Below are 26,009 nucleotides of genomic sequence, written 5' to 3' on the forward strand. Positions count from 1 at the left end.
CCAGGCTTTACAAATCCTGGGGACTAAATATGGCAGACGTACATGAAAGAAAAACTGCCTAATCTTTAAATAGTCTCTCCGCCTCTCACACGCCTCCCCATGTGTCGTCCCAATGGAGCCGAGATTTAATGACTGCCTGCCCCCCCCCCCCGCAGGGATGATGTGTGGGGAGGTGTGTGAGAGGCGGAGAGACTATTAAAAGATTAGGCGGTTTTTCTTTCATGTACGACCGCCATATTTAGTCCCCAGGATTTGTAAAGCCTGGCTCAACTCGTTGTGAATGCGATCTTAAATTAACTGTAACCAATATCAATAAAAAAAGAGAACAAAATAGACCTGATACATATGGAATATATTTCAGAATTTAAAAGTCAATAGAGTGAAGCAAAGTTATTTTCCTGTCTTTTATATCAAAATGATTTTGCTTTGAGTAACCTTGTTCATTTCATACATTCAGGTCTCTTTTGTACCCAAGTTTCATTGTATAAATGTATATATATTTGAAAAAGAAAAAGAATTCAGAATAAAGATAGTTTTGTACGTTTATAAAATAAAATAATAAAATAAATGTAAACATATCTAAAAAAAAAAAAAAAAAAGAATTCAGAATAAAGATAGTTTTGTATGTTTATAAAATGGGATATGTTTTTTTTTTTTCCTTTCTGTAAGCTGTAAGAGAATTGGGGAATGTGCAGTGCAGTTTACACAGGTTTTAGTTGATCCTTTTAATTTTGAATTTTATTTATAAGGGATCAACTTAGATATATTTTAACCTTTTAATTTTTTTTTTTTTTTTTTTTTGCGTTATATCAAAGAATGTATAAATGATTTCAAAAATATTTTATGGAAGATTGGAATACATATATCTTTATGCAAAATAATAAATAATTTTGAAATCACAATCCTGGGATTTTTTGGAGAAGTATTGTTCTGGACAAAAAAAATATTAAGCATGGCTTTCACTTAGTGGGTTTACACGAGTAGTAAATATCCAAATCCCAAGATCACGTGTACCATTACGCAGAAATCGTGTTGCTCAGAATAATCCGACATGGTGCTATATTTGGAAGGGGATTCCCCTACATCGTCTCAACGTCATCAATTTCATCCAATGGGAGCACGCGAATACCGGAAATGTCGCACTCTGAGACTTTGCACTGTATTTTTCCCCCAGCGCAGCCATTTTAGTTGCAGATAATTCAAGAGGAAAATGATGGGTTAAAGAGCTCACAAATACCACTATATCATGAGTAGTTTACACCCAGAAGTTTCTCACGTCGTTTTGGTGACAACAAGTCGTCAGGTGTTATTGGACGACTTGATAGTGTACTTTCAACAAGGAAGTATCGGCGGTGGCGATGTTGACGAGTCGAAAACGAAAGTACTTGGCAAAACCAATTTCTCTATTTATTTTGAGGATGATGCAGGTATTTATGTTTAGAAACACTTTTTTAATCTTGGTAATTTTCTCTGTGTTCACTTGTCGTTATTTAAGATTTTAATCAGGTTTAGTTGGAAACAAGGGCACGTGATGCGTTTACAGTATGTTTATAGAAAAATTGGAAAATCCAGGAAAGGGGGGGCTTCGTTTTGTGTGTAATGACTACCCTAGTTCATACCATGATCTTCTAAATTTGGCAGGATTTAAGTGCTTTACGCATTAGTAGACTTGGAATACCACCTGCAGAAATTTATATGAAGTTGTAAATGGTCTTACACAACCTGCAGTATTGGAACTGTTTCAGAGAAGAGGATCACACTGTGATCTTACTTTTAGAGGGAATGATATTCTTAATATACTTGAGACAAATAGAAAAAAATCAATAGTATACTTAGGGTCAAAAATATGGAATAATATACCAGAGGAAATTAAACAATGTGTTTCTCTGAATGAAGTGAAAACAAAGATGAAAAATGGGAATAAATTAAGGACCTAAGTGCAGGTGTAATCTTTGCAACATGTATGGATAACGATAAATTTGCACGGAAATATTGATATCTAAAAGATAACTTAAATTACAAGTTGAAATCATGTATAACACTGTGTCAACTGTTATGCTTAAATTTACTGTGGTGATTTCAATCACTGGACAAGAAGTAGTAGTAGTAGTAGTGGTAAACATTGTATCATTATTTAATTTATTCAGTGTGAATCACCTAATGTTTGTACATTCATTTTTTTTAAACGAAATAAACTTTATTGTTTTGTATTGTATTGTTCACCGTGATTTTGTATCTTTTTTGTAATTGCTTTAAGAAATAAACGCCTGCCCCGTTCATAAAATGAATTTGAAATTTATTGGTTTAGTTACTGCGTGTCCTCCTTATTGCCTACTTTTGTTAAGTCTTTTTAATTTGTGTTTTCCTCTTTAAAGAGCTCCGTTCAAGACAAGGAAGACACTTCAGTATGATACACAAGTTTCTATAGTAAGAATTTCTACAAGAGAACTGCAAAGGAGATTTTTGGGACCTTGTTTGTTAATATTATAATAAGTATATTTTCAGCCTTTTTCTTTAAAGAAACTAACCTATAACTTGCCTGTAATAATGAAAACAACTTATTTCATAGTTGCAGCAAAAGTTCTCCAGAATACACACACAATCCAGTCAGAAGGATCACCTGTTGAAGTTAATGTGTCCCCCTGTACAGTAGAGATTGCCAAGCAGCACAAGTTGCTTTCAAATGAAACAACTACTGGTAAAGTATCACCAGCCTCATCTAGCAGTGACAGCTTCATCATCCTCGATAAAGAAGGGAATGAGGTCGAAGGAGAGAGTAATGGTCCAAGTTCATTGAAAGCTTATCCAGAGGTATGAAGTATTATATATTGTCCTTTAAACTATAGACTTATCATTTGTTCAGTCTAGTTATAATAAGTGAAGTAATAACTTATGTATACAAAATGCCAGGTCCTTGTTTGAGTAAGAAGTGCCCTTAATTTCAGATTTGATCTCAGTTTTTATTTATGAGAGAAACGTTTAATTTATACAGAATCCACAGTCCCAGCTCCTCGCAGAGAGAGGCATTGACAGTGACAACCAGGACAGGGTAAAACAAGCAGACGAAAAAACCAAAAATCAATTTGTCTCTGTCGAACATTTGGCAGAAAGTATGTCTGGCCTAAATCTAGTTGGTACTTTAGAGCATGAACAGACAAATAAACCAGATGAAAAGCAAGTCGGAATGAAGAAGGTCAAAAATAAAATGGATCAGTTTGAGAGGAAAAAAGGGAATGATGGCACACAAGTGCCTCCTGCAGAAATGTACATATCTGGTGGTGGTAGTGATGCAGAACCCAACATGGAGCAAGAAAGTGGGAAAACATATACCAGTGGTGGGCAAAACAAAGATAAAATACAACAGTCACATCCATCTCAAGTCTTGCGTCCCCATTCGCTTCATGTAAGAATACCTGAGGGTGGTAGTCATGCAAGTGAACAACAACTCACGCTGAGTTCCATGCCATTTCGGTCACTAACACAGAGTGAAGAGTTCCGTTTAAAACCAGGGCATTCACCATCTCCAGTGAACACTGATCTGCCAGAAGTTCACCAGCTGGGAACTGGTGCCAAATATGCTGCTACAGAGGAAAGAATGGGAAAAAGTTATCTTCCAAATTTGTCATGCAGTTCTGCAGGGCATACTGATGACATGAAAAGTGCCAGAGGGAACCCACAGCAGACACAAAGCACAGCTTTTAGGGAATACAGAGAAAACAGTCAAGCCCAGACACAACCTGCCACAACACAAGACATTGAGGAAGAATTTGGAAGAAAAAGATCGACAGGGCATACAAATATTGGTCACCTGCATCCAAACACCAACCTTACTGGTAGCAACTACATTGTGACCAATGAGGATCCTGTCCAGAGCTCTGGTCACACACATCACCACAAATACAGTCAGCCACCTCCCATAACCCGTTCCGAACCCCATATTCAGCAGGATCCTGGTCACTCTGCAGGTGGTCATGCTGGTCAAATTCATCAGTATGGAGGGCCGCAAGAAAAGATGACCATTCCAGGAGATGTACGTGATCCACAATCAGGGCAATCTTCCCCATGGCTTCTTCACTCTCCTCCTAGTGGTGATCAAACCAAGCAGGTGCCCCATACGACACAAAGTATACAAATACCAAAGACAAGAGAGTCAGCAGATAGAGGGAGAGAAAGGGATTTACCCCCACAAGCTGAACAATTGATACCTCAAGATAAATTGATTCAGATGTTATCAAAGACCTTGCCGGCCACGGTACATTCTCAGCTTGGCCTTACAGGAGAACAACTGAGCCACAAAGACTTGGCAGCTATGTTGCTGAGCTTAGCTAATGAAAATGCAATGCTAAAAGCACAGCAGCTACCAGATTGTGATGAAGATACAAAAAAGTCTGTTGCTACAAGTAAGGAAATTAGTTTTATTCATTTATTAATTAATTGTTTGCTGCATTGCCATTTCTGTTACTGTTCTGATTTATTCTAACATTATTATTATAATGAAAAAATTAAAGTGTGAAGTTCCTCAAATTTAACTATTTTTTAAAATAATTTTTATTGCATTTTTTAAAAATGCATGTTACATTAACTAGTGAAATATATTGTAAAGAAGGTAAATCAAGTAAATATAAAGTATCATTTAAAGAATAAAACCTTTCATTTGGTAGATGAAGCCAAGGCAGTAGGAGCACCACAGATGGGTGCTGAAGAGGAAAATCTGCCACACCTCCAGCATGAGAAAGAAGGTTAGCATTGATTCTGCAAAAGAAGGAGATCAGCAACAGATTGGCACTGAAATAGTTTTTATAGCCATGTACATGTTTTAGAACTTGTTTTAAACATGGTGTCAAGCCAAAAATGTAATAATGATGGTACCTTAGTACACCTGCCTTTCCCATTGGCTTAGCAGCCATTTCTCACTAACAAAACTTTGAAAATTTAGTGGTGCAAAATTAACTGACTTTTGGCCTTATTTTGGGGACAGCTGTTCAGCCATCAGATAATTATTCATTTAGAAATATATTAAGGGTTACTTTCTGGAGTCTTGAAAGCTAACTGCAGGTGCGTACGGAAGCCGTCTTCCAGGGTCTTTCGGAGAGGGTCAGAATTTTTAAAGTGTACATTGACCATGTTTTTTTCTGTCGCAAGACAGATTAAAATGGAGGATGGATCAACAAAAACAATTTGGAAGACTGTCAGATAAGATTTCTGGATTTGCCCCTGAACTGATTTGAAAGTGTTCATTAGCAGCATGTAAGTGAAGAAGGGTATTTAGGATACAAACTAGATAGCTTAGCAGCATTTTGTTGTGATATGTCTCATTTATATATTTATAGTCATAAGTAAAATCTCAGAATTAATCAATTCAGATATTTTGAGATTAAGAGACAATTGGCATATTTTCAGTGGTAGAGGAAAGAAGTACAAACGCCGAGTTAACAAATCCTGGCAGAAGTATTTTAGTTGAAGTCATTATGTCTGGACCTGCAGAGCAGTTTGAGGAAGAAGAACTGAAATTCTTGTTTGAAAGTGCCAAACGTACTGGAGGGGGAGACATTGACAAGTTTTATTTTTACCGTGATAAAAAGAAACTTATCATTAGATATGAGAAGAATAAAGGTATGTTTTAGTGAAGTAAAAACTGACAGCACTTATTTACAATTAATGAGAATTGATTGTTAATGCCAAGAATAATGAACTTCAAATTTATGAAAAATCAATGATAATTAAAGTACTTAAAAGACAAGTTATTATATTGAAATTTCTGTATGAACATTAACAGGTTTTTCAGAAACCCTTTGTGGTTTTCATCTAATTTTCACAACTGAAATCTGTCAGCAATCCAATAACCAGTTTAATTAATTTTAACATTTGAGTTAGTGTTTACTTATACTTTTAAGATAAAGCCTTTTCTAATCATATTCAAACTCCATATCATTTATTTATTTTATTTAAGATGATAAGAATGGTAAAATTGTTATCCAATATATAAATTTCAGATGCACAAGGTGTTTTGAAAAATGGATCTTTTGACTATGAAGGGGTAAGATTTACCCCCACATTGTACCAGTCTCCAAAACCAATGCAGCAGCATCAAAAACATGTCCAAGAGCATTCCCACAGTTCAACTGCTGCAGGCTTGGAGCATTTTGGAGCCCCCCCTTCGGAAGCAATAAGCACTCTGAAAGAAGAAGTGTCTCAATCCCAAACACAGATCCAACAAGATCCAGTGGTACATCCTCATCAGCTTTCAGAAGAAGAAGAACAAAAATCAGAAGAACATATTGGTACAATAGAAGTCAGAGGTTTCAAGGAAACTACGACTGATGAGGTTATAAAATATTTCTTCAAGAGCAAGAAGAGATCTGGGGGTGGTAAAATCAAAACTATCGAGATCAAGAGAAAAGAAAATAAAGCCCTCATTACCTTTGAGGAGGCAAAAGGTAACTTTTAGTTGTTTCACGGATTTTCATTTTATGATTTTCATTTTGATAAAATCTGGAGTCACTACAAAGAAAGAGGCATTAAGAGAAATGTGGCACATTTGCATAAAAGAATCTTTTGGGAATCTTGCCGTGTGATGTTGACCATATTACCTAGTTATTTTTTGCACACTGCACTAGAAAAGTTGTAAATGATGGTATGTTGTTCCAGTTGTATCCCGAATAATACAAAGAGGCACCTTGACATTGGAAGACTCACCTCTTCAAATCTGTGAGTTACTTGTCCCCCAAAAGCCTGCCAAAGTGAAGACACCATTGGAACCCAACAAACTACTTTTGAGGGGCCTGTTGCCAACAACCACTCCAGACTGCTTGAGGTTATTTTTAGAGCACATCATTGAGCAGGACACATTTGATATTGTGTATGGACCACAACCAGGTGTCATACTGGTAACTTTCCAGGAGAAGATAGGCAAGTTATCTTATCCTATTTTTTTTCGTCAAATTTGTATGGGCATTCTGTCATCTTGTGCCTTTATATCGGTATCATCAGCATGAATATTGCAGGGGCAGATGCAGATTTTCCAAAAAAAAAAATCTCAATAATGATATTTGTGTGACACATCTTCTTGCTGCATAATTTGTGCATGTGTTTGTAATTTTGAATTACGCACTTCCTTCAATTCCCTCTCCTACTGGAAAAAAATATGTCAAAAACAATGTAATTTGATTAATGTTTAAGCATATCACGCATGATGCTACTGTGGGATTACCTGTCTTATAATTTAACATAGAGCTGTAGAAACTTTTTATTATAAAAAAGTCGAGAGTTAATTTTTTAAGTGATGCAATTTGAATTGCAATTTTAAGTGTTTTAATTTTGGGCATTTCAAGATGTATAATATCTTATTGGGAGACAGTAGTGTTTGAAAATTAATCCCATCTGATAATCTACCATAGAACTTTTTGTATTATACAATTTAAAACGTTTGTTTTCTCTTAGATGTATATATTGAGATTGCTTGTGAGTAATATTATTAAAGTCAGCTATGATAGCAGTTGTTTAAATCTAGACTTTACGTTTGTTTTCAGATTTTGAGGTTGTCCAAAGAAGGATCCAGAAAAAGAAAAACAAACAAAATTCAGAATTTAGTAATGTCGATGCTGAACAGGTCTACTTTCCAAGTGCTGTACAGGTCCATGACCTACCTCCTAAAACCACAAAAGATGCCCTAGAAATCCACCTGGAAGCTCAATGTGACAGTGATGCCCATGCGAATGTTATTCAGCTAAATGCTGATAAGGGATATGCTGTGGTTGAGTTTTCTGATTACAGAGGTATTCAGATCTTTGATTTTCTTATACACATGGTCATTAACTCTGTTTTTAACTGAATGAATTATTATTAATATATTGTGTTTATATTAATTTAATTTGTGCAACATAGCTTTCACTTGCTTTTTTTACACCTAAGTTATGCTGGGGCAAATGTGTTTTTCAATTTTTTTAAATGTAAAACACCATTTTAAGATAAACTGATAAAAAATAACTAACAAAAAGTATATTCATGCTTGCATGACATTATTTTTGTAAAACTGAACAAAATATTAATATATGCATAATAATTAATGCAAAGCTTCAGTATTTGAATGGTATAATTATTATTATTATTATTATTATTATTCAGATATTGGGCCTTTATTGACAAAGGAGCACAGAGTAAACGGACAAGTGATCACTTTAAGTCTCTATTATCCCTTTTTTGGAGAGACCTCTCCAGCCTGGGACCCCAGCTCCCCTCATCTGCCAACCCCAGGGCCTGTTATAGTGAAAGTCAACCCAGCCTTCCTTAAGTATGTTCACAAACACCCTCAAGTTCATGGGAGGAAGTTTGCAGATGTTCTTGAGAAAGCACATGCCCAAGCCCAGTTCACTGATGATGGAGAACTCCGTCTCTCTTGCACCATCACAGATGGTGCCATGGATGCCTTTGCACTGATCCGAACATGGGAACAAGATGCTGTATTGAAAGTCCAGGATTTTTTTCAGCATTACTCACATGAGGTTTTTCAAATTCAACCAGATGCATGGAATAACGTTGTGGAAAGAATTGCAGAGAAGCACTTAGTGGAATCATGTGATATTATTGTGGATATGGACCCTGACACCATGAAAATTACCCTTACTGGTGAAAATGAAATGGTAATGCTGCTGTCAAATCAAGTGAAAGTCATTCATGATGCAGAAATGAAAGCAATAGAAAGGGAGAGGGAGAAAATAAAAGATGACATTTCTTTGGATGAATACAAGCTGAGACTATTGCTTGCTTTGAACTTTTTGAACAATATGGAGGAGCAGTTTCATGACCTATCCACCAAAATTGATCTTAAAAATGGCATTATATCCTTTGAAGGGGTTCAAGCAGATGTTAGGAATGCTAAGTTGCAAATGTATGAGAGAATTACAACATTAGTTGAAGGCAAGGTTTCTCTGTCTCAGTTGATGATTGACTTCTTGAAATTTCAAGAATGTCAAGATTATCTTGATCAGTGCCTTAAGTCAAGTGAAGTAGTTGCTGTGTGGACCTTTGGCGATAAAGAAATATCACTGTACGCACAGTCAAGAGACCAGTTAGAAACTGCAAATGCTATCATTTTGAGGGAGGTTCAAGAAAAGACCTCTGAGTTAAATGCAGAGTCTCAGTCATTGTTGAAGTCAAAAAAGTGGCAGAAGATGTGTGACAGCCTCAATAAAGACTATCCTGGATTGTTGAAGATTTCTTCAAGTGCAACACATTACACCATTGTGGCCCTGAAAAAAGACATGCAAAACATTCTTGGAAGAATTGACAGGTTTTTGGAAGAAAATACCATATTGACTGTATTTGAGCCAATGGAATATGGAAGAGTAAGCTACATGAAAAACTATATGATTGAAGGGCTGAGCAATATAACTGCGAGCCTAAAACCATCTGTCATTTCAGTTGAAGCAGACGACACCAAATCAAAGCCAGGCATTTTGGTTAAAGGCACAAAAGATGGACTGAAGGAAATTATGCCAACTATCAAGGAGTTATCCAGTTCAGTCCAGAAATGTTCACATCCTGTGGGAAAACCAGGCATGCCAAAGTTCTTTAGTGAAAAGAAAGGGCAGTCTCTGCTTGAGGGTGTCGCCTTGCGTACAAAAACCATCATTGAAGTTAACCAGCCCGAGGAGACAACACCTCGAGTCATTACAGGGAAACGTGAGAACCAGGAGGCAGTGGAAACCAGGGTTGTGAGGAGTCAAGTGGTTCATAGCAGCGGAAAGAAATTCTTGGTGTGTAAAGGAGATATGAGCAAATACCCAGTTGATGTTGTGGTCAATGCAGCCAATGACCGTTTGGAGCATACAGGTGGTCTGGCAGGTGCTCTATTAAGAGCAGGTGAGAAGGTTACATTACATTATATATAAATTTTTTGAGATTTGGGTTTTGAAAAGGGCTATTTTTAGATAAACAAAGAAACATTTTTTGACGAAAAGAGATAAACTTGGAGGTTAACTGGTCCACAGATCCATAAAGATTTTGACTCCCCCCTCCCCTTCCCCACTGCCTCATCTCAGTTACTGACAGTAAGTGATATGATTTCGAACAGAATGTTACCAAGGTGATGTTGCTATGCCAACGGACACCTGACTAATTTTGTATCATTTGGTGTCAGTCATGGAAAGAAGGCTGACAGGGGTTAGGATGTCATTCCACACTCTGCAGTAATGACCCAATCAGATTGGACTGATTTTATGCCCTCATTATTAACCTGTTTGATTCATGTTCCAGGAGGCAAAGCAATCCAAGAAGAATCAAAAAAATTCCTTGAGAGACATGGATGGTCAAGGCTCATGGAAGGTCAGATAGCTTGGACTGGTCCAGGGAAACTACCTTGTAAACTCATTATCCATGGAGTTGGACCTATGTGGGAGGGAGACAAAGCAGGAAAAGAGAGACTGCTCAAGGAGGTAGTCTACAAGGCTTTCGAAAAGGCTAACCAAGATGGCTTCAAATCCATTGCCTTTCCAGCCATTAGTTCTGGCATTTTTGGTTATCCTGTGGACAAAAGTACCAGGGCTATAGTTGAGGCTGCTGATATGAGTTGTAGTGAAAATCCAAGCTCCAGTCTCAAAGAAATTCACTTTGTTGATACATCTGATTCTACTGTTGATCTATTTAGTAAGGCTGTCCACAGTGTTTTGGGGATCAGTAGTCAGTTTGGGCAGCCCAAGACCAGATACAGTGGATCACCAACATTAAGGGAAGGTAAATAGGTTGAATAGTTTTGGTATATTCTGTATTTAATGATTAGTTTGTTAGTGTAATGCAGGCCCGTAGCCAGCAGTTCCAAAAGGGGGGTTCTTTTTCTGAAAAAGTGGACATTTTACAAAGAAACATTCATGTACCTTGATAAAATTTTACTCAGAGGGGACCTTTTCCTGGCAAAAAGGGGGTTCTCTTGAACACTCCCCCCTCCCCCTGGCTACAGGACTGATTATGTTTATTTCTCCCATGCAATGCAAAAATTGAATTCTCCACTACTTTCCCTATAAATTATATGCTCATTCTGAGAAGTAATAACCAGGTGGATTGCAGTGTAATTTCTCTTTAACAAGCCAAAACTATTCATTAAGTTGTCATGATCATAGCCAATCTTTATGTTACATATTTTTTTAACCATTTATATTGATTTTACAAGTCGATGAATTATTTAGATACCAGAGGGGATGACAATGCTCAGTGGCAAGACCCAGATGATATAGATACAGATGATGAGCTCCAGGCGGCAGTAGCAGGTGCAAGGGGTTCTCGCAGAACAACACAGAATACAGATTTCCAGCCAGGCCCTTCACCAGACTCTGTGGAGACAGCTGAAGGCATTACTGTGACTCTTGTAAAAGGGCAGCTAGCACAACAGCAGGTACAATTACTATACTGATTTACAGGGAAATAACTTTTTAAAATTTATTAGCACCATATTTTGATACATTGATATTGTATAACAAATTGCTTTAAAACCCACACAAACTGTACTACTTCTGTGTATTTTATGCCTATATCATGACTGAGTTCAAGTGTATGCTTTTCAGTTAATACATATTTTCCATTTGATGAACCATCTCTGGAAATTTTATGCAGCTAGTTAGATGCCAGAATTTTTGTTTATGTGCTATTACAATTTTTGTTATTGTTTATGTGCAGCTTAATGGTATTTAGTCAGCATATTTTTAATTCAGTTATTTCACATTGATGAATAACACACAATGCTTCATTCCAGGTTGATGTCATTGTCAATACCACTCACCAGTCCTTGAACCTTGGCAATGGGGCAGTGTCAAAGTCCATCCTGGTGACTGCTGGGCCTCAGATTCAACAGGAGTGCAGTAATAAGTATCCTGGGGGAGTCAGATTTGGTGATGTGGCACCTACAAGAGGATATGGCAGGCTACAGTGCAAAATGGTGTATCATGGAGCTTGCTGTAACTATGATGGTGGGAAGGGACAGAGCGAACAGGTGCACTTTTTTATGTACAGACACAGATGTGTCTGTACATATTGCCATCACCTGCGTCTGTCGTCGCCGTCGTCGCCGATGGCGATGCCGATGCCGATGCCGTGCACTTTCCTTGTAAACACGATAAGTGGAACACAGTTTTATTTTTTGCTTTTATATTTACAGAGCTGATAAATATTCATAAAACGCAGGTCAAGTTCGAAAATCAGCATGATCGGGCCATTATAGTAGAAGTTATGCTGTTTTTTCACTTTTCAGCATATATGCAACCCTGTAAACACATTTTAAGGAAAACCGTTAGGCCTGTTGTCATGTTACTCACAGGAGTAATCAATCTTACTAAAACGCAGGACAAGTTGATATGGTTTACATCAAGGTTCAAGGCAAATAGAAAAAATGTAGCAAATGCCAACATTTGCATGGGAGATGTTCTTATAAAACCATCTAGTTCTGTAAAAGATCTGGGAGTTACCCTCGATGAAAATGGCACTATGGGCAAGCGTGTATCTGAAGTGTGTAAATCAGCATCTTATGCACTATGGCGCATTGGAAAAATAAGGAAAGTGTTAGATAACAAAACCACTGAAAAATTAGTACATGCATTTATATCAGCAAGATTAGATTACTGCAATAGTCTCCTCTTTGGTATTTGTGACTATCAGATTAAAAAGTTACAAGTTATTCAAAACTCAGCTGCAAGACTGGTTTGTCAAATTAAGTACAATAGTACACACCATATCACTCCCATTCTGAAAGAATTACACTGGCTGCCTGTGAAGCAGAGGATTGATTTTAAAGTACTCTGTATTATTTTTAAGGCGATCCATTCACAAGGACCATTATATTTATCTGATCTTATCTGTTTTAACTTACCACGGCGGTCCACACGTTTTAATACTGAGAATGATTTTATTTTAGAACATTCTGTTTTAGAGAAGGGGTGCCTAAAAAGTTATGGAGATCGTGCTTTTATAATCTACGCCCCAAGAGTGTGGAATGGTCTACCAAATTTTATTAGGAAAACAGAAGACTTTGACAATTTTAAATCTCTTTTAAAGACCCACTTTTTTAATTCTGTCTATATCTCTTAGATTTTATTTTAATATATATATGTTTTTTTTTTTTTTTTTTAATAAGATTGATTTTTAGTAGTGTAAATTTTAAATGGTTTCCAATGAGAGTTTATGATTAAAATATTGTAGTCATTTTAATGATTTTAGTATATTAGCCATAATTGTAAGGCGCCTTGAGATAGAATGTAAGGCGCCATATAAGAATCTTATTATTATTATTATTAAGTTCGAAAATCGGCATGATCAGGCCACTATTTTAGTAGTTATGCTGATTTTTTCATTTTTCAGCATATATGCAACACTGTAAACACAATATAAGAAAAACAGATAAGCCAATTGTCATTAAACTCACAGGAGTGGCCAATCTTACTAAAATGCAGGTTAAGTTCGAAAATCAGCATAATCGGGCCATTATTTTAGAAGTTATGCTGTTTTTTCACATTTCCTCAGATTCAGTTCTTAGGCATGTTAATAGCCTTATTATTTAACTAATTAGATACGTAAAAGTGTTTGTTTGACATTTCCTGCATCTTTACAACATTGTTAGTTGATTATGTAAAAATTATGGTAAACTTGTTATCGTGTTTTGTGTAATAAAGTGTCAAAAATGGAAATAAACTCATATTATTGCAGTTTGTCAGATTCAATCATCCACTATGTTCAGAATCTCAGAATGGAGGAAATTGGACATTTAACACTGTTCTATTGATATTTTTCCCATCTCATCAATTTTTTTAGTTGATCATATAAAAATTGCAGTAAACTGTTTATTTTGTTTTATGTTAAAAAAAGTGTTAAAAATGGAAATAAACCCATGTCAGAACAGTGCTGTCTTGTTTACATTTTGGCATTTTCAAGGTGTGACTTTGAAGTTCCATTGGCCTGAAGACCTTTGCTGGTCACGTTTTCTGAATGTCCATGTTACTAATATTTTATTATTAAAAATTGATGGTCATTATGCTGTTAAACATTATATGTAATGTTGCATCAAAATTTGAAGAAACCCCTATTTTGGGCACTGCTCCCATGATGACCATTTCAGAAAAACCATGTCACTTACTGTTTTCAAACTTACAGGAAAGAAACATGGGACTAAAATACAGCTTCAGTAGGCAATGCAGTCTGTTTGGTAATTCTTACTGCCAGTTAAACAGTTTTTTTGTGACACTTTAATTTTTCACATATTGGCATTTTCAAGGTGTGACTTTGAAGTTCCACGGGCTTGAATACCCATGCTAGTCACATTTTCTGAAAATACATGATACGTATATTTTATTATTAAAAATTGATGGTCATTATGCTGTTAACCATTATGTAATATTACATCAGAATAGAAGAAAACACAATTTTGGGTGCTGCTGCCATGATGACCATTATGGGAAAACTATGTTACTTATGATTGCCAAACTTTCAAAAAAGAAATACAGGACTAAAAATGCAGCCTGAGTTGGAAAAACGGTCTAATTGGCTTCTTTTTCTGGAAGTTATACATTTTCAAAGTGCGAGCTTGAACTCCCATGGGCCTGAAGCCTTATGCTTGTTACACATTTTACTTACATTGGTATTACCTGTTGAGCATTATTAAAATTTGATGTTGAATTTGCAGTTTAACATAATGTACTTTTGCATCAGAATTGACAGTAGCCTATTTTGTGCATAGTTATTTCCTGCTTTTTGTCTGTACATTTGACAGCTTTGCTGCCTTGTTTATTCACATGTTTAACATTTATTTGTTTTGATCTTAGCTACATGGTTTAAGAAACTGTGCTATAGCTTTTACTTGATACAGGATTTTTGGGGATAACTGAACAAATTATAGTTGATATCTCTTTAAAAGCTTATTTACATGTACCAGTATATAGAATGGGATACCTCCATCCAGATTCCACAACCTTGATAGAGCAACATTTTTGGAAATGTTTTAGCTGGATCCACTTTATTTCAAACACAGAAGCATCTTAATTGTGGGTACCTTGCATACGTTTGCGAATATTCAGTGCCTAGGTCACTATATCCAGTTTAGTGTTTCAATGCAGCATATAATCAGCAGTGTATTAAACTTCATGTTATTTTACTAGGAGACGAAGTGCCTTTTCACATCAAATATTGTATATTTATAATTACATCTGTAACAGAGGTATATTTTGGCTGATTAACTGCTTAATAGCCTGGCTATTCTGGGATAAAAAAACCTAAGAGGAACCCATGAAGAACCTCTCATGACACACTGCTTTAGATGGCCTTAAGACCAGGCTTGAAATAATTGAAAACTGAATTAAACAAGGCAAAGTGAAAATGAGTTTAGACAAATGTACTATGTTCATAAATATAACATATTCATAATATTGCTTTGTTTGTTTTTTGCAGGTCTTGAGGCAGTTCATTCAGAATTGCTTAAATGAGCTGAGCAGGACAGGATTTCTGTCCATTGCATTCCCTGCCATAGGCACAGGGAACTTGGGCTTTCCAAAGGATCTTGTTGCCAAAGCCATGTTTGAAGAAATCAAGAATTTTAGTAGCGCTAATTCCCGCACAAGCCTGAAAGATGTACTCTTTGTGATTTATGAGAAAGATTTTCCACTTATTAAAGTAAGCACATATGAAATTTTACTGTATGAAATACGAATGATGTCATCTGGTGATGTACATGTATTATTACACTGTTTGAAAATAATCATGTAGCCAACTATAATAATCACCTTGACTTTTCTACTTATTTCTACATGTATTAAGGAAGATGATGAAAAGAAATTTGCTGAATTTTTATAAATTGTTAAATTATTGCATGGAAGTATACTTCCATGGTTATAGATGACTGAAAACTTTAATTGGGTCTTGAAGAGAAATTTATTCTTAGGACCAGACAGCAAGATAACTTTGTCCTTGCTGTTTGTAGATTTATCTATATAACCTTTGGTATGCTTGATGAGGACTGACATTTGATCGACAGTATTTTTCCCACTAGCTTGCTTGTTCATGAAGGTGACATTTTTTAGAACATGGTATGTAATTTTCTGCAGTTATGTGAACAGTGATGGCAGATCTGTTTATCTCAGTCTGCTGTAAGTGAGTAAAAAAAATTGGATGGGCATGCCATCAAGCCTAGAGAGGGTTGGGCAAAATTGAACTGAAAAGTCATTCATATTGCTACTATTTCTGAATTTATTTTAGGCTTTTGAGGATGAACTTCAGCGTGTGCAAGGCAAAGGAGGGATGGGAGCAAAACCTAAAAGAAAAAGAAAGAGCAAGGCAGGAACTTCTGAAGGTGGTAGGTATATCTGCTTTTTTGAAAATGTTTCATTGAGGATTTGTTTGCTTTAATAAACAAAGAATCGTAATCTACCGTATGCACATCTTTTATTGAATGTGTTTATTGGGGATTTCTAATTAGGTTTAGAAAAACAAAAAAAAAGTGGATTGGTAAACCCTAGTTTGATGTGGGTTGCCATGTTTTTAGCAGAGAGAGATAGCTGAATGCGCAACTTGATGTGAGAATGCTATGTTCTTGGTTGCTTTGTTACAGGTGGCTCCCTCTATACCAACCTGACAAGCCACACTCCTGGGGGTTACCAAATGAAGATTGGCAAGATCTGTGTTCAAATCCAGAAAGATGATATTACCAAAGAAAATGTGGGAGCAATAGTTAACAGTTCAAATCCCACTCTGGACTTGTCAATGGGTAAATGTATTTTGTTTAAGCTTGTCTTGTATGAAGTTAAATATTATGATGGTTAAGGCACTGAAGTTTCTTTATTTAACAAAAAAAATTTTTTTTTAAATGAAGTAAAAAGCATTCATTAGGCCACCAAAATATATGGAATATTGTTCATGCCACGCAGCTATACTTTTTTATCTTTAAATACAGCAATGAATGTGTGCATAGAAATGAAAGTTTCTTAACCTGTCTGAATGCTTAACACAGGTGGTGTGTCCAAGGCAATTGTTAACAGTGGAGGGAGTGCTATCCTGGATGAATGTAGAAAGAAGGGTGAGAATAAACAGCATTCATATTTTTAACATCAACTTAAATTGTAAATATTCTTGGAGGCTTGGCATTGTCAGAAAATATAAGATACATAATAATATTGGGAAAGTGTGAAAAAAAGATTTTATTTTTTGTATGCATTTTTTCTACAGATATTTATTGATGTTTGAAATATCCATTTTCTAAGATAAAAGGCAATTTTGGAGAAAAAAAATTAAAATAACTTACATACCTGGAACTTGATTTTACATTTTAACTTTTTTTCAGTGTAAATTTTGTAGTTTACGGTAAAGTCTTGAAAATTTCGTCGCTTAAAAATTAATTAATATTTTTAATTGTGTAAATCCGACTAATTTTTCAAAATCACCTCTCCCCGACTCCTGGGTATGACGAAATTTTCAAAAATCCGGCCTTTGGGCTTTTATCCTTAGCGACTGTTATCTTTGACCTTCCTATATGGTGGGATATTTATTACTACTTCCTAAGTCATGTTCTGGTGGTAAATAGTAATCTATTTATTAGTGCATCTCGATTAAGTTATATTTAACATACTGTACCCGAAAACATGTTGAGAATTATTTTCTCGGTAAGAAACATACCTCCTGATAGAGGAGAAGGATCAAGATAAGCCTAATTGCAACCTTGCATCATAACCTGGACGCGACATGTTAAAAAAAAATTACGCACTTGGGAACGTTTGTTTCATGCAGGGCTTTCCCCAGGATTGAGTGTCAGGCCTTCTTAAATTACCATCTGTAACTTCCTAAAAATTTACAGGGAGTTAAAATAATGATCTCCCGTTGACGATCTTCCGCAATTTAAGTTCCTTGAACTAATATGAAAACTGCATTTTTTTTATTGCTTACATCGCTAACAATCTCCCGATGAAGATGTGAAAATTGCCTGTTCGTCTAGCAAGGATCGCGAACGATCTCCCGCTGACGATCTTCCGCGAACGAAGTTCCCTAAATCCCTTGAACTAATATGAAAATTGCATTTCATTCTTGCTTACATCGCGGACGATCTCCCAATGATGATTTTAAGCGAACAAAGTCCTGACGATAGTACGCAAACGATTATCCGCCGAAGATATGCCGTGAGCGGGGAAGTGGGGGGTTAAAAATAAAACTAAATATATATATATATATTATTTATAATATTCAAAGGGGGAGACGGATTTAAAATAATGATCTCCCGCTGACGATCGCAAACTAAGTTCCTTGAACTAATATGAAAACTGCATTTTATTATTGCTTACATCGCGAACAATCTTCCGATGAAGATATGAAAATTGCCTTTACGTCAAGCCAGGATCGCGAACGATCTCCCTCTGATATGATCTTACGCGAACAAAGTCCTGAGGATATTACGCGAACGATTCTCCGCCGAAGATATAACGTGAGCGGGGGAAGGAGGGGCGGATTAAAGATCAAATGAAAATGAATATTTTGTGTGGGGGGGGGGAGGGAGGGGGGGTTAAATAATCTCCCGCTGACGATCTTCCGCGAACAAAGTTCCCTAAATCCCTTGAACTATTATGAAAATTGCATTTCATTCTTGCTTACATCGCGAACGACCTCCCGATGATGATATGAAAATTGCCTTTTCGTCTCGCTCGGATCGCGAACGATCTCCCTCTGACGATCTTACGCGAACAAAGTCTTGACGATATTACGCGATCGATTCTCCGCTGAAGATATGCCGTGAGCGGGGGAAGGGGGGGGGTTAAAGATAAAATGAAAAATATATATTATTTATAAAATTCAAAGGGGGAGGGGGGGGGTTAAAATAATGATCTCCTGCTGACGATCTTCCACGAACGAAGTTCCCTTGAACAAATATGATAAGTGCATTTTATTCGCGCTTACATCGCGAACGATCTCCCGCTGAAGATCTGAAGATTGCCTTTTCATCTCTCTCGAATCGCAAACGATCTCCCGCTGATGATCTTATGCGAACGGAGTCCGCTACAAATATGAAAATTATCTTCTCGTCTCGTTTGGATCGCGAACGATCTGTTGACGATATTACGCGAACGATTCTCCGCTGAAGACATGAAAATTGCCATCTCGTCCCATTCGCATTGCGAACGATCTCCATGCACGAGCCAGGTAATCGTTAAATGGTCCTAAATTGAACATGGACATGAATAGAAGTGACGGGTCCATTTCACTTCGAGATAATATCTTGATTTTTTCATTGTGTCTTCCTCATTTAGGACAGCCGCCGATAACAATAACGGCGTTACAAATGACAAAGCCGCGGCCTGTGACTTCTATTTGCCGGCTTGATAACGCACCTTAAGCCAGGTAATAGTAATGCAACTAAAGACAAAAGGCCGACGTTCCCGCAATTGAGAACGGGAATTCACATCTAAACCATCTATATTGTGAGTAACCGCTCGCAGGGGCGCACTATTGTTCCTATCTCCCATTGAGAGTGTTATCGGCAATGATATCCTGATCGTATCATTGTCTTGAATCAACTGACGCATTACCTTCATGTTTGAGCTGGACAACGCGGCCATATTTGGTGACGAACTTTTCAAAAATTATCGATTACCTCATTTTTAAGGTCGACGAAGTTTTCAAAGGGAAAAAAATTACGTCGGCGGAAAATCTGCCGACGAAATTTTCAAGACTTTACCGTACTCAAAACTTAATTAAATAAGTCAACTTTTAGAGAATTGTTATTTGGAGATATTTGGGAAAACATGAAGTTATGTTCCTGTGTCTAACCTCAAATGCATTAATTACAGGTCAAACGATGGGTGGTCTAGCTCTGACAGGAGCAGGGAAATTGAAATGCAAGTACATAATTCACTTTGATGCTCAGGTGTACTTCTATGGTAAATGGAAGGAGGCTGTCATCAAGTGCTTAGAAATGGCAGAGTCTCTAGGTCTAAAGTCTGTGGCTTTCCCTGCACTTGGAACAGGTAATGGATCAAAGCATTTGCTTTTAACTAAAACTAGAGATAAGTCTATCCTCTGTATATGTTATGAGTGCATCTGAGACGATCCATCCATCTTTAAGAAACTCTCCTTTTCTTAGAACCCCTCCTCCAGTCATATTCGTATTTAGAATATTCTGGAAAGATTCTTTCATTTCCTAATTGACACCTTGATTGGCTGTCATTTAGAACTAAGCTTATTAAACTAAGAAGTAGTACAACTATAGAGTAGCCTGCGTTTTAGTTTTGGGTGTTCTAATTTCAAGAAATTTTGACTTAAAAATACAGTATCTATCTATATATTCACAATTTTTCCTCATTGAAAAGATTGAGTAATTATAGTATATTTTTATCATATATTGTAGGTGCACTTGGATATAATAATAACCCAGAGTCAATTGCCTCATACATGTTGGAGGGTATTGCTGACTTCTACATTAATGTTAATCCAGTTAATGTCATGCTGGTAAGGATTACTCTGTTTCAACCACATCTGCTACCTATATTTCAAAAGGTGATGAAGAACAAGCATGGGACACCATTAAAGGACAACAGAGGTATCTTAAAAAAAGTGTGGGGTAAGTTTGATATAATGTTGTTTAAATTACTATGTGTTTTACAAGGCAGTAATGTCACATTAATTTGATCAGAAAGTGCATGTAAATGAAGGAGATCTGAAAATATTTTTAAAATATCTTTTCACATGTGATGTCGAAAAAAATTTAATATATTTGTCATCATACTATGAACCATTTTCATTCATTGTAACACTTTCGATATTCTTTCTTTCTTGAAGATACCGTTCGAAGGCATTCATGGAAAGGGAGTGAAGTTTTGGAAAGGGAGAAAAAAGTGTTGGTTCTTGACATCTATGCAAAGGACAAGAAATCTTCTGATGCTGCAGTGCAGGGTATAGAGGACATAGTGAGAGATGAAATGGAGGACAGAATGATAACAGATGATGAAATAGCAAGGTTCTCACCAGAACAGGTATGTTTTAAAACAGTTTCTCTAGATCTGTGGCGGAATTAGGGGGGTGTCAGGGGGATCCTGACACCACAACCACCACCACCCCCTTCGATTTCTGAGAAAAATCACACCAATGATCCTCTCTTAAAGTTAGAGTTTTAACCAGCTAAATCATAGTTAGAACCCTACCAAATGGCATGATTCATTCGCCCTCCAAAATACCAAAAATTTTCAGGGCCCTTTAGCGACCCCATAACTCACGCCAAGGGGGGTGGGAGGTTCAGCTAATTCACATCCGCAATCCCCAGACACTTCAGCATCAACAGCTTTTGTTGATGCTAAAATGATTGAAATGAAACTACTTAAAAGTGTGCATGTGTGAGAGAAAGAGGAGGAGGGGGAGGTAAAATGGGGAATATGAATAATAAAAATATGTGCACAAAAATACATGTACTTTCCATATTGCCATAGGTGGATAGACTGAGGGATCTGGAAAAGAAACTGGATGTCCAGATGAACATAGAGATTCTAGGTGTCAATAGAGTCAACCGCATTCGTATACAGGGTCACAAACAAGATGTGGCCAAAGTAGTGGAAGAGTACCATAAAATCCTGAGAGAGTTGAAGGACCATGACTTGAAAATTGCAGAAGCTGAGGCATGTGCCAAGGAAGTTATGTGGTAATTGTTCTTTTGTGTTTTTTCCCATATTTGATAATTAACTCTAACTAGATTGTTATGCCTTTGAAATAGAAACTTTTTATATTTTCCATTTTATATTCTTTGTGTTTTAAAAAACGTATTTTGAATGGAATTATTTCTGTTGTACTCAAGCAAACAAACTTTAAGAATCAAATTTCCTTGAATAAGACTTAAAAGATTATTCTCACCATTTAATATTTTGTTTTTGCCAAAGGATGTTTATTGATGGTGGAAAAAATCATCAGTATGACATGATGCTGAATGCTGATATTGAGAAAGCATATCAAGCCAACAAAAGAGGGAGATACAAGTACAAGATCGAAGCTGGACAAACTTTAGAAATCAACTTTGCTAAGATGGAAGAAATGGTGTTGGCAGATACAACTAGTGGCATTAAAGTTCTGCGAAAGAATTTGAAAGGTATCTTAAAACTGCTTCCATGTATTTATGATTTTTTTTTCTAAGAAAAAATTTCAGAATGAAATTAATGTTTCCCTTTCACTTTTCTCCTTTTTAAAATTGATTTTGAGGTTTTTGCAAACAATGGTCTAAATTTCCCCAGAAGACATAACTGCTTCTTTAATTTTATGTTTTCAGAAATGCAAAACCTCCCTGACGATTGGAGCCCCATGCCTAAGGGTAAAAGTCAGGTTTCAATACCAATTGCACAGTCCACACAGGAATACAAAATGGTCAAGACAAAGTTAATGCATACTGCTCAAGGTTGCATTAATCAAATTCTTAAGGTAATGTGCATGCGTAACTGCATGGACTTTCTTGCATACATCTAAGACTAAATATATGCATACTGTGTATATGGAGTCCTAGAATATATAGTGTACAACCCCTCAATTTAGTTTAATTTTCTTTGAAATATAAATTTGTTATGCGTTTGAAATACTATTTCTTTTAACTATCCTAAAGATAATTTCAGTGTCATCCCTTCAAAGAAGTATTAGATCAAATATTTTTAAAATGTGCAAGCAATGCATTTCACTGTACCTTTTGAGTGCTGAAAAGTTTGAAGAGCACGTTTCAAGTTGAACTGTTCATTGTATATTAGATTGAAAGGATTCAGAACCCCACACTGTACAAGTCGTATATGGTAAAGAAAGAGGACATGGAGACACGCAACCCTGGCTTACAAAATGTGAGAGAACTTTTCCATGGAACCAGTGAAGAGACTCTACCAAGCATAAATAACACTGGTTTCAATAGAAGTTACTGTGGTAAAAATGGTAAGGCTTTGTAGGTGTTACATAGATCACTTTAGTTGTACTCCACATAACTTGGCATTTTGAGTGCTGCATTGAGACCAAAAAAAATCTGTTTTTGCAAAAATTTGTTTGGCTATGTTGATACTTATGTTTTAGCTATAATACCAATTAAATAAAATATGGGGTGGGATGGGGCCAGTTAAAAAAAACTCCCTGATCTGAGTCAAAACTTAATTCATGTGCAATATGTTTTGTGAGGTCTACCAAGTTAGGGAAAAAATACATGTATATCAACTTTTTTTCAGAAAACTAACCTCTCCTTTGAAATTGCTGGCTACAGGCTTGGCTACCACCAAAATGTACCAAAATGTACATGTACCTCTAGAAAAAAAGAAGTATGATATGTTCACAGTTTAAGTTCATAGTATGGTTCACATTTCAGCCACCATGTATGGTAGAGGGGTGTATTTCGCAACCCAGTCTGTTTATGCTGCAAGGGACCAGTATGCCAGACCAAACATCAATGGAGAGTGTCACATCTACCTGGCTAAAGTTCTGACTGGAGACTATACAGCAGGGAACCAGTCTCTGATTGTGCCACCTCTAAAACAAGGGAGCCAGCACTATGATTCTGTGGTTGATGATCCAAACAACCCTGGGATATTTGTGATCTTTTCCGACAATCAAGCGTATCCGGAGTATTTGATAACATTTAATTGATTCCTGATTGGAAAAGTTAAGACCAGTTGGAACTGTTGGGTGAACTGATGTTTAAGTAACTGAGGATTCGAGGAACCAAACTTTCAGTATCTGTAGAGCACATTTTCGTGGTTAAACATTTAATCAATTACAATGAATATGTATCACACACATAGTGGAATAATTTCAGTCAGAATTAATTTTCTCACATTATTTACAAATGCATTCTGTGTATAAGAGACTAATACCTCATTCACACCAGTACTTTTAACCGCAGTCAAGGCCTGACCTGGGTCCTATCACAGTTAACTTTTCTAATGTGAACGGATGACGTAGCCCTGACCGTGGTCGAAATTAACCCAGATCGGGGAGGTGGGTATAATCGGAGTAAACTCCTGACCGCGGTCAAGATCAGATGTCTACATATGAAGCGCACGCGCACATGTGTATGTCATTTGAGCTCCTGCCATGTTGCACAATGCTAGTAAGAGCGCATGCTTGACAGGATGCTGAGATTCTACCGCTACTGATCGCTGCCAGTGTCAGTGTGAACACGGTTTGGACACGGTATGGTTGACTGCGGTTAACGTTCTAGTGTGAATGGCCTATAAAACTTGAGGTTTTTACTTAATACCCAATAATGAATAAGAAATCATTATGCCTATATTCTTTGAAATGATTGTATTTAATTTTATAGAATTAGTGCGTGTATTAGATATACCTTTGCTTCAATCTTGATTGTTTCTATTAACATATATATATATATATATATATATATATATATATATATATATATATATGTTTTTATAATTGCCATGTATACGAAGCAGTACTTAGTTTCAAAAAAAATTATTCAATTTAATATCTTCTTTTGACATAAAATTTGATTTTCAAATTAACTGTGTGATATCTTAAGCTATGTGTGGGTTTTGTGTTTCAGCATCTTAAAGTAATTATATTGAGTAATAGTAGTAATAGTAATTTTTTTTTTTTTTTAATAGTAAATAAGTAAATATTCTTACTCATTGTGATTGTTTAATAACATATTCACAAAAATTATATTCATATTGTCATTTTCATCCACACAAGTGGATGCATATGTTACAGTGAAATAAACTAAACTATATTATAAAACCCATCATCAAGTGATGACATATGTGTATTAATTAATTGTAATCTGTTGTAATAATCTAGCTGGTAATTGGTACAGCAATAAATTGAATTGAAAATTGCTCTACCATTGTAGTGTATTGTACTGCAATGGTGCAATTTATTACAAAGAAAATTACAAAGGATAATTTAAAGAAACATAGAATAAGAAACTGTATACATGTACTTACAAGTATCATGCACCAATAAAGCATCGCCATTGATTATATACATTTTTCTATGCAATTTAATGCAAACCTAAGACATACAAAACAATATGCCTTCTATCTCTACACTAAAGTAAAAAAAATACAATACTCCCCCACACTGATACTCTCCCGCATCATTACTCCCCTATATGCAATATTTACATATTACCGAAATTGTTCCTCATTGATATTATTTTTAAAAAGGCCATATAAATTTGGTAAGTTGGCTACCTTATCTTGGATGAATCAATTGTATGAATATCAAATGGAAATATGGATTGGGTATTGGTGTGTTACGTTGAAAAATTTACAACTGGGAAACCCTTGATAATGTTGCTTTTATGATTTTAAGTTAGATTTGACATTCCCCTTTGAATAAATCGTATTTTTTAAAAAATACATAGAATTTAATTGTTATGCTCATTAACCATAGTTAAATTTACAAAATGAAATTCGTCTACCAACTGTATACAGTCGCTGCTTGTTAACCAACTTATCAATTTTGTTTAGCCTAAGGCTATGTAGATCTACATTACCAGAATTTTTAGGGGCTCAAAAACCGCTATTCTCTTCATTAATGTAGAGTTGTTCTGTCCTGCACCAGTGATTGTAAATGTTAGTTGAAATACAGTTATCTAACATCGTCCATCTTTGTTAATGATAGGTCTATAATTAAATCCTTTCTTTTGACTTGCTTAACCAGACTGGATGGGGCACATGTACGTAAAGGTGGTACAAGACAAAAGGTCAGTGCTATTCCTGATTTTATTTATAACGATTTCTCCACATGCTGACAATATGAACTACATGTATCAGATGTGTAATCTGTGTCAGGATGCAGGAATGCATTCAGCCATATGGACCATAGTATGTTTGAATTCCCCATTTATTGGTTCTATGTACTGACCCCGTTACGTGGGTTAATCATGTTAGTCCCAGGATTTTAACAATATTCCACCGCTCTGAAGGATTTCTGATGTTACATTTAAGGCATTATTTTCTTGTCCTAGATTTTTATTACAAATAAAATCTAAAGACAACACAATAATTCCTAGAACCCCCAATAATTGTAAAATC

General features: G+C 36.0%; 1 protein-coding gene across 2 annotated transcripts; it reads left to right on the forward strand.

Annotated features, from left to right (window-relative positions):
• Window positions 1-1,044: 1,044 nt before the first annotated feature.
• On the forward strand, window positions 1,045-24,952 carry LOC106170236 (protein mono-ADP-ribosyltransferase PARP14-like). 2 transcript variants are annotated; one of them, XM_087001714.1, is made up of 24 exons: window positions 1,045-1,427; window positions 2,570-2,811; window positions 2,993-4,400; window positions 4,662-4,739; window positions 5,401-5,613; window positions 5,994-6,437; window positions 6,649-6,909; window positions 7,530-7,775; window positions 8,125-9,861; window positions 10,255-10,731; window positions 11,181-11,386; window positions 11,744-11,980; window positions 15,421-15,642; window positions 16,225-16,321; window positions 16,577-16,732; window positions 16,976-17,041; window positions 19,797-19,973; window positions 20,354-20,566; window positions 20,785-20,978; window positions 21,429-21,637; window positions 21,873-22,078; window positions 22,256-22,404; window positions 22,722-22,896; window positions 23,318-24,952. In XM_087001714.1, the coding sequence occupies exons 1-24, from the start codon at window positions 1,247-1,249 to the stop codon at window positions 23,593-23,595; spliced, it is 7,872 nt and encodes a 2,623-aa protein (XP_086857840.1). In that variant the 5' UTR covers window positions 1,045-1,246; the 3' UTR covers window positions 23,596-24,952. The 2 variants fall into 2 exon arrangements, with proteins under 2 accessions (XP_086857840.1, XP_086857841.1); XM_087001715.1 differs by having other exon boundaries at window positions 20,354-20,545.
• The last annotated feature ends 1,057 nt before the right edge of the window (window positions 24,953-26,009 follow it).

The sequence above is a fragment of the Lingula anatina genome, chromosome 1 (assembly GCF_051362555.1).
Source record: "Lingula anatina isolate TDL-2025a chromosome 1, LinAna3.0, whole genome shotgun sequence".
Classification (NCBI taxonomy): Eukaryota; Metazoa; Brachiopoda; class Lingulata; order Lingulida; family Lingulidae; genus Lingula; species Lingula anatina.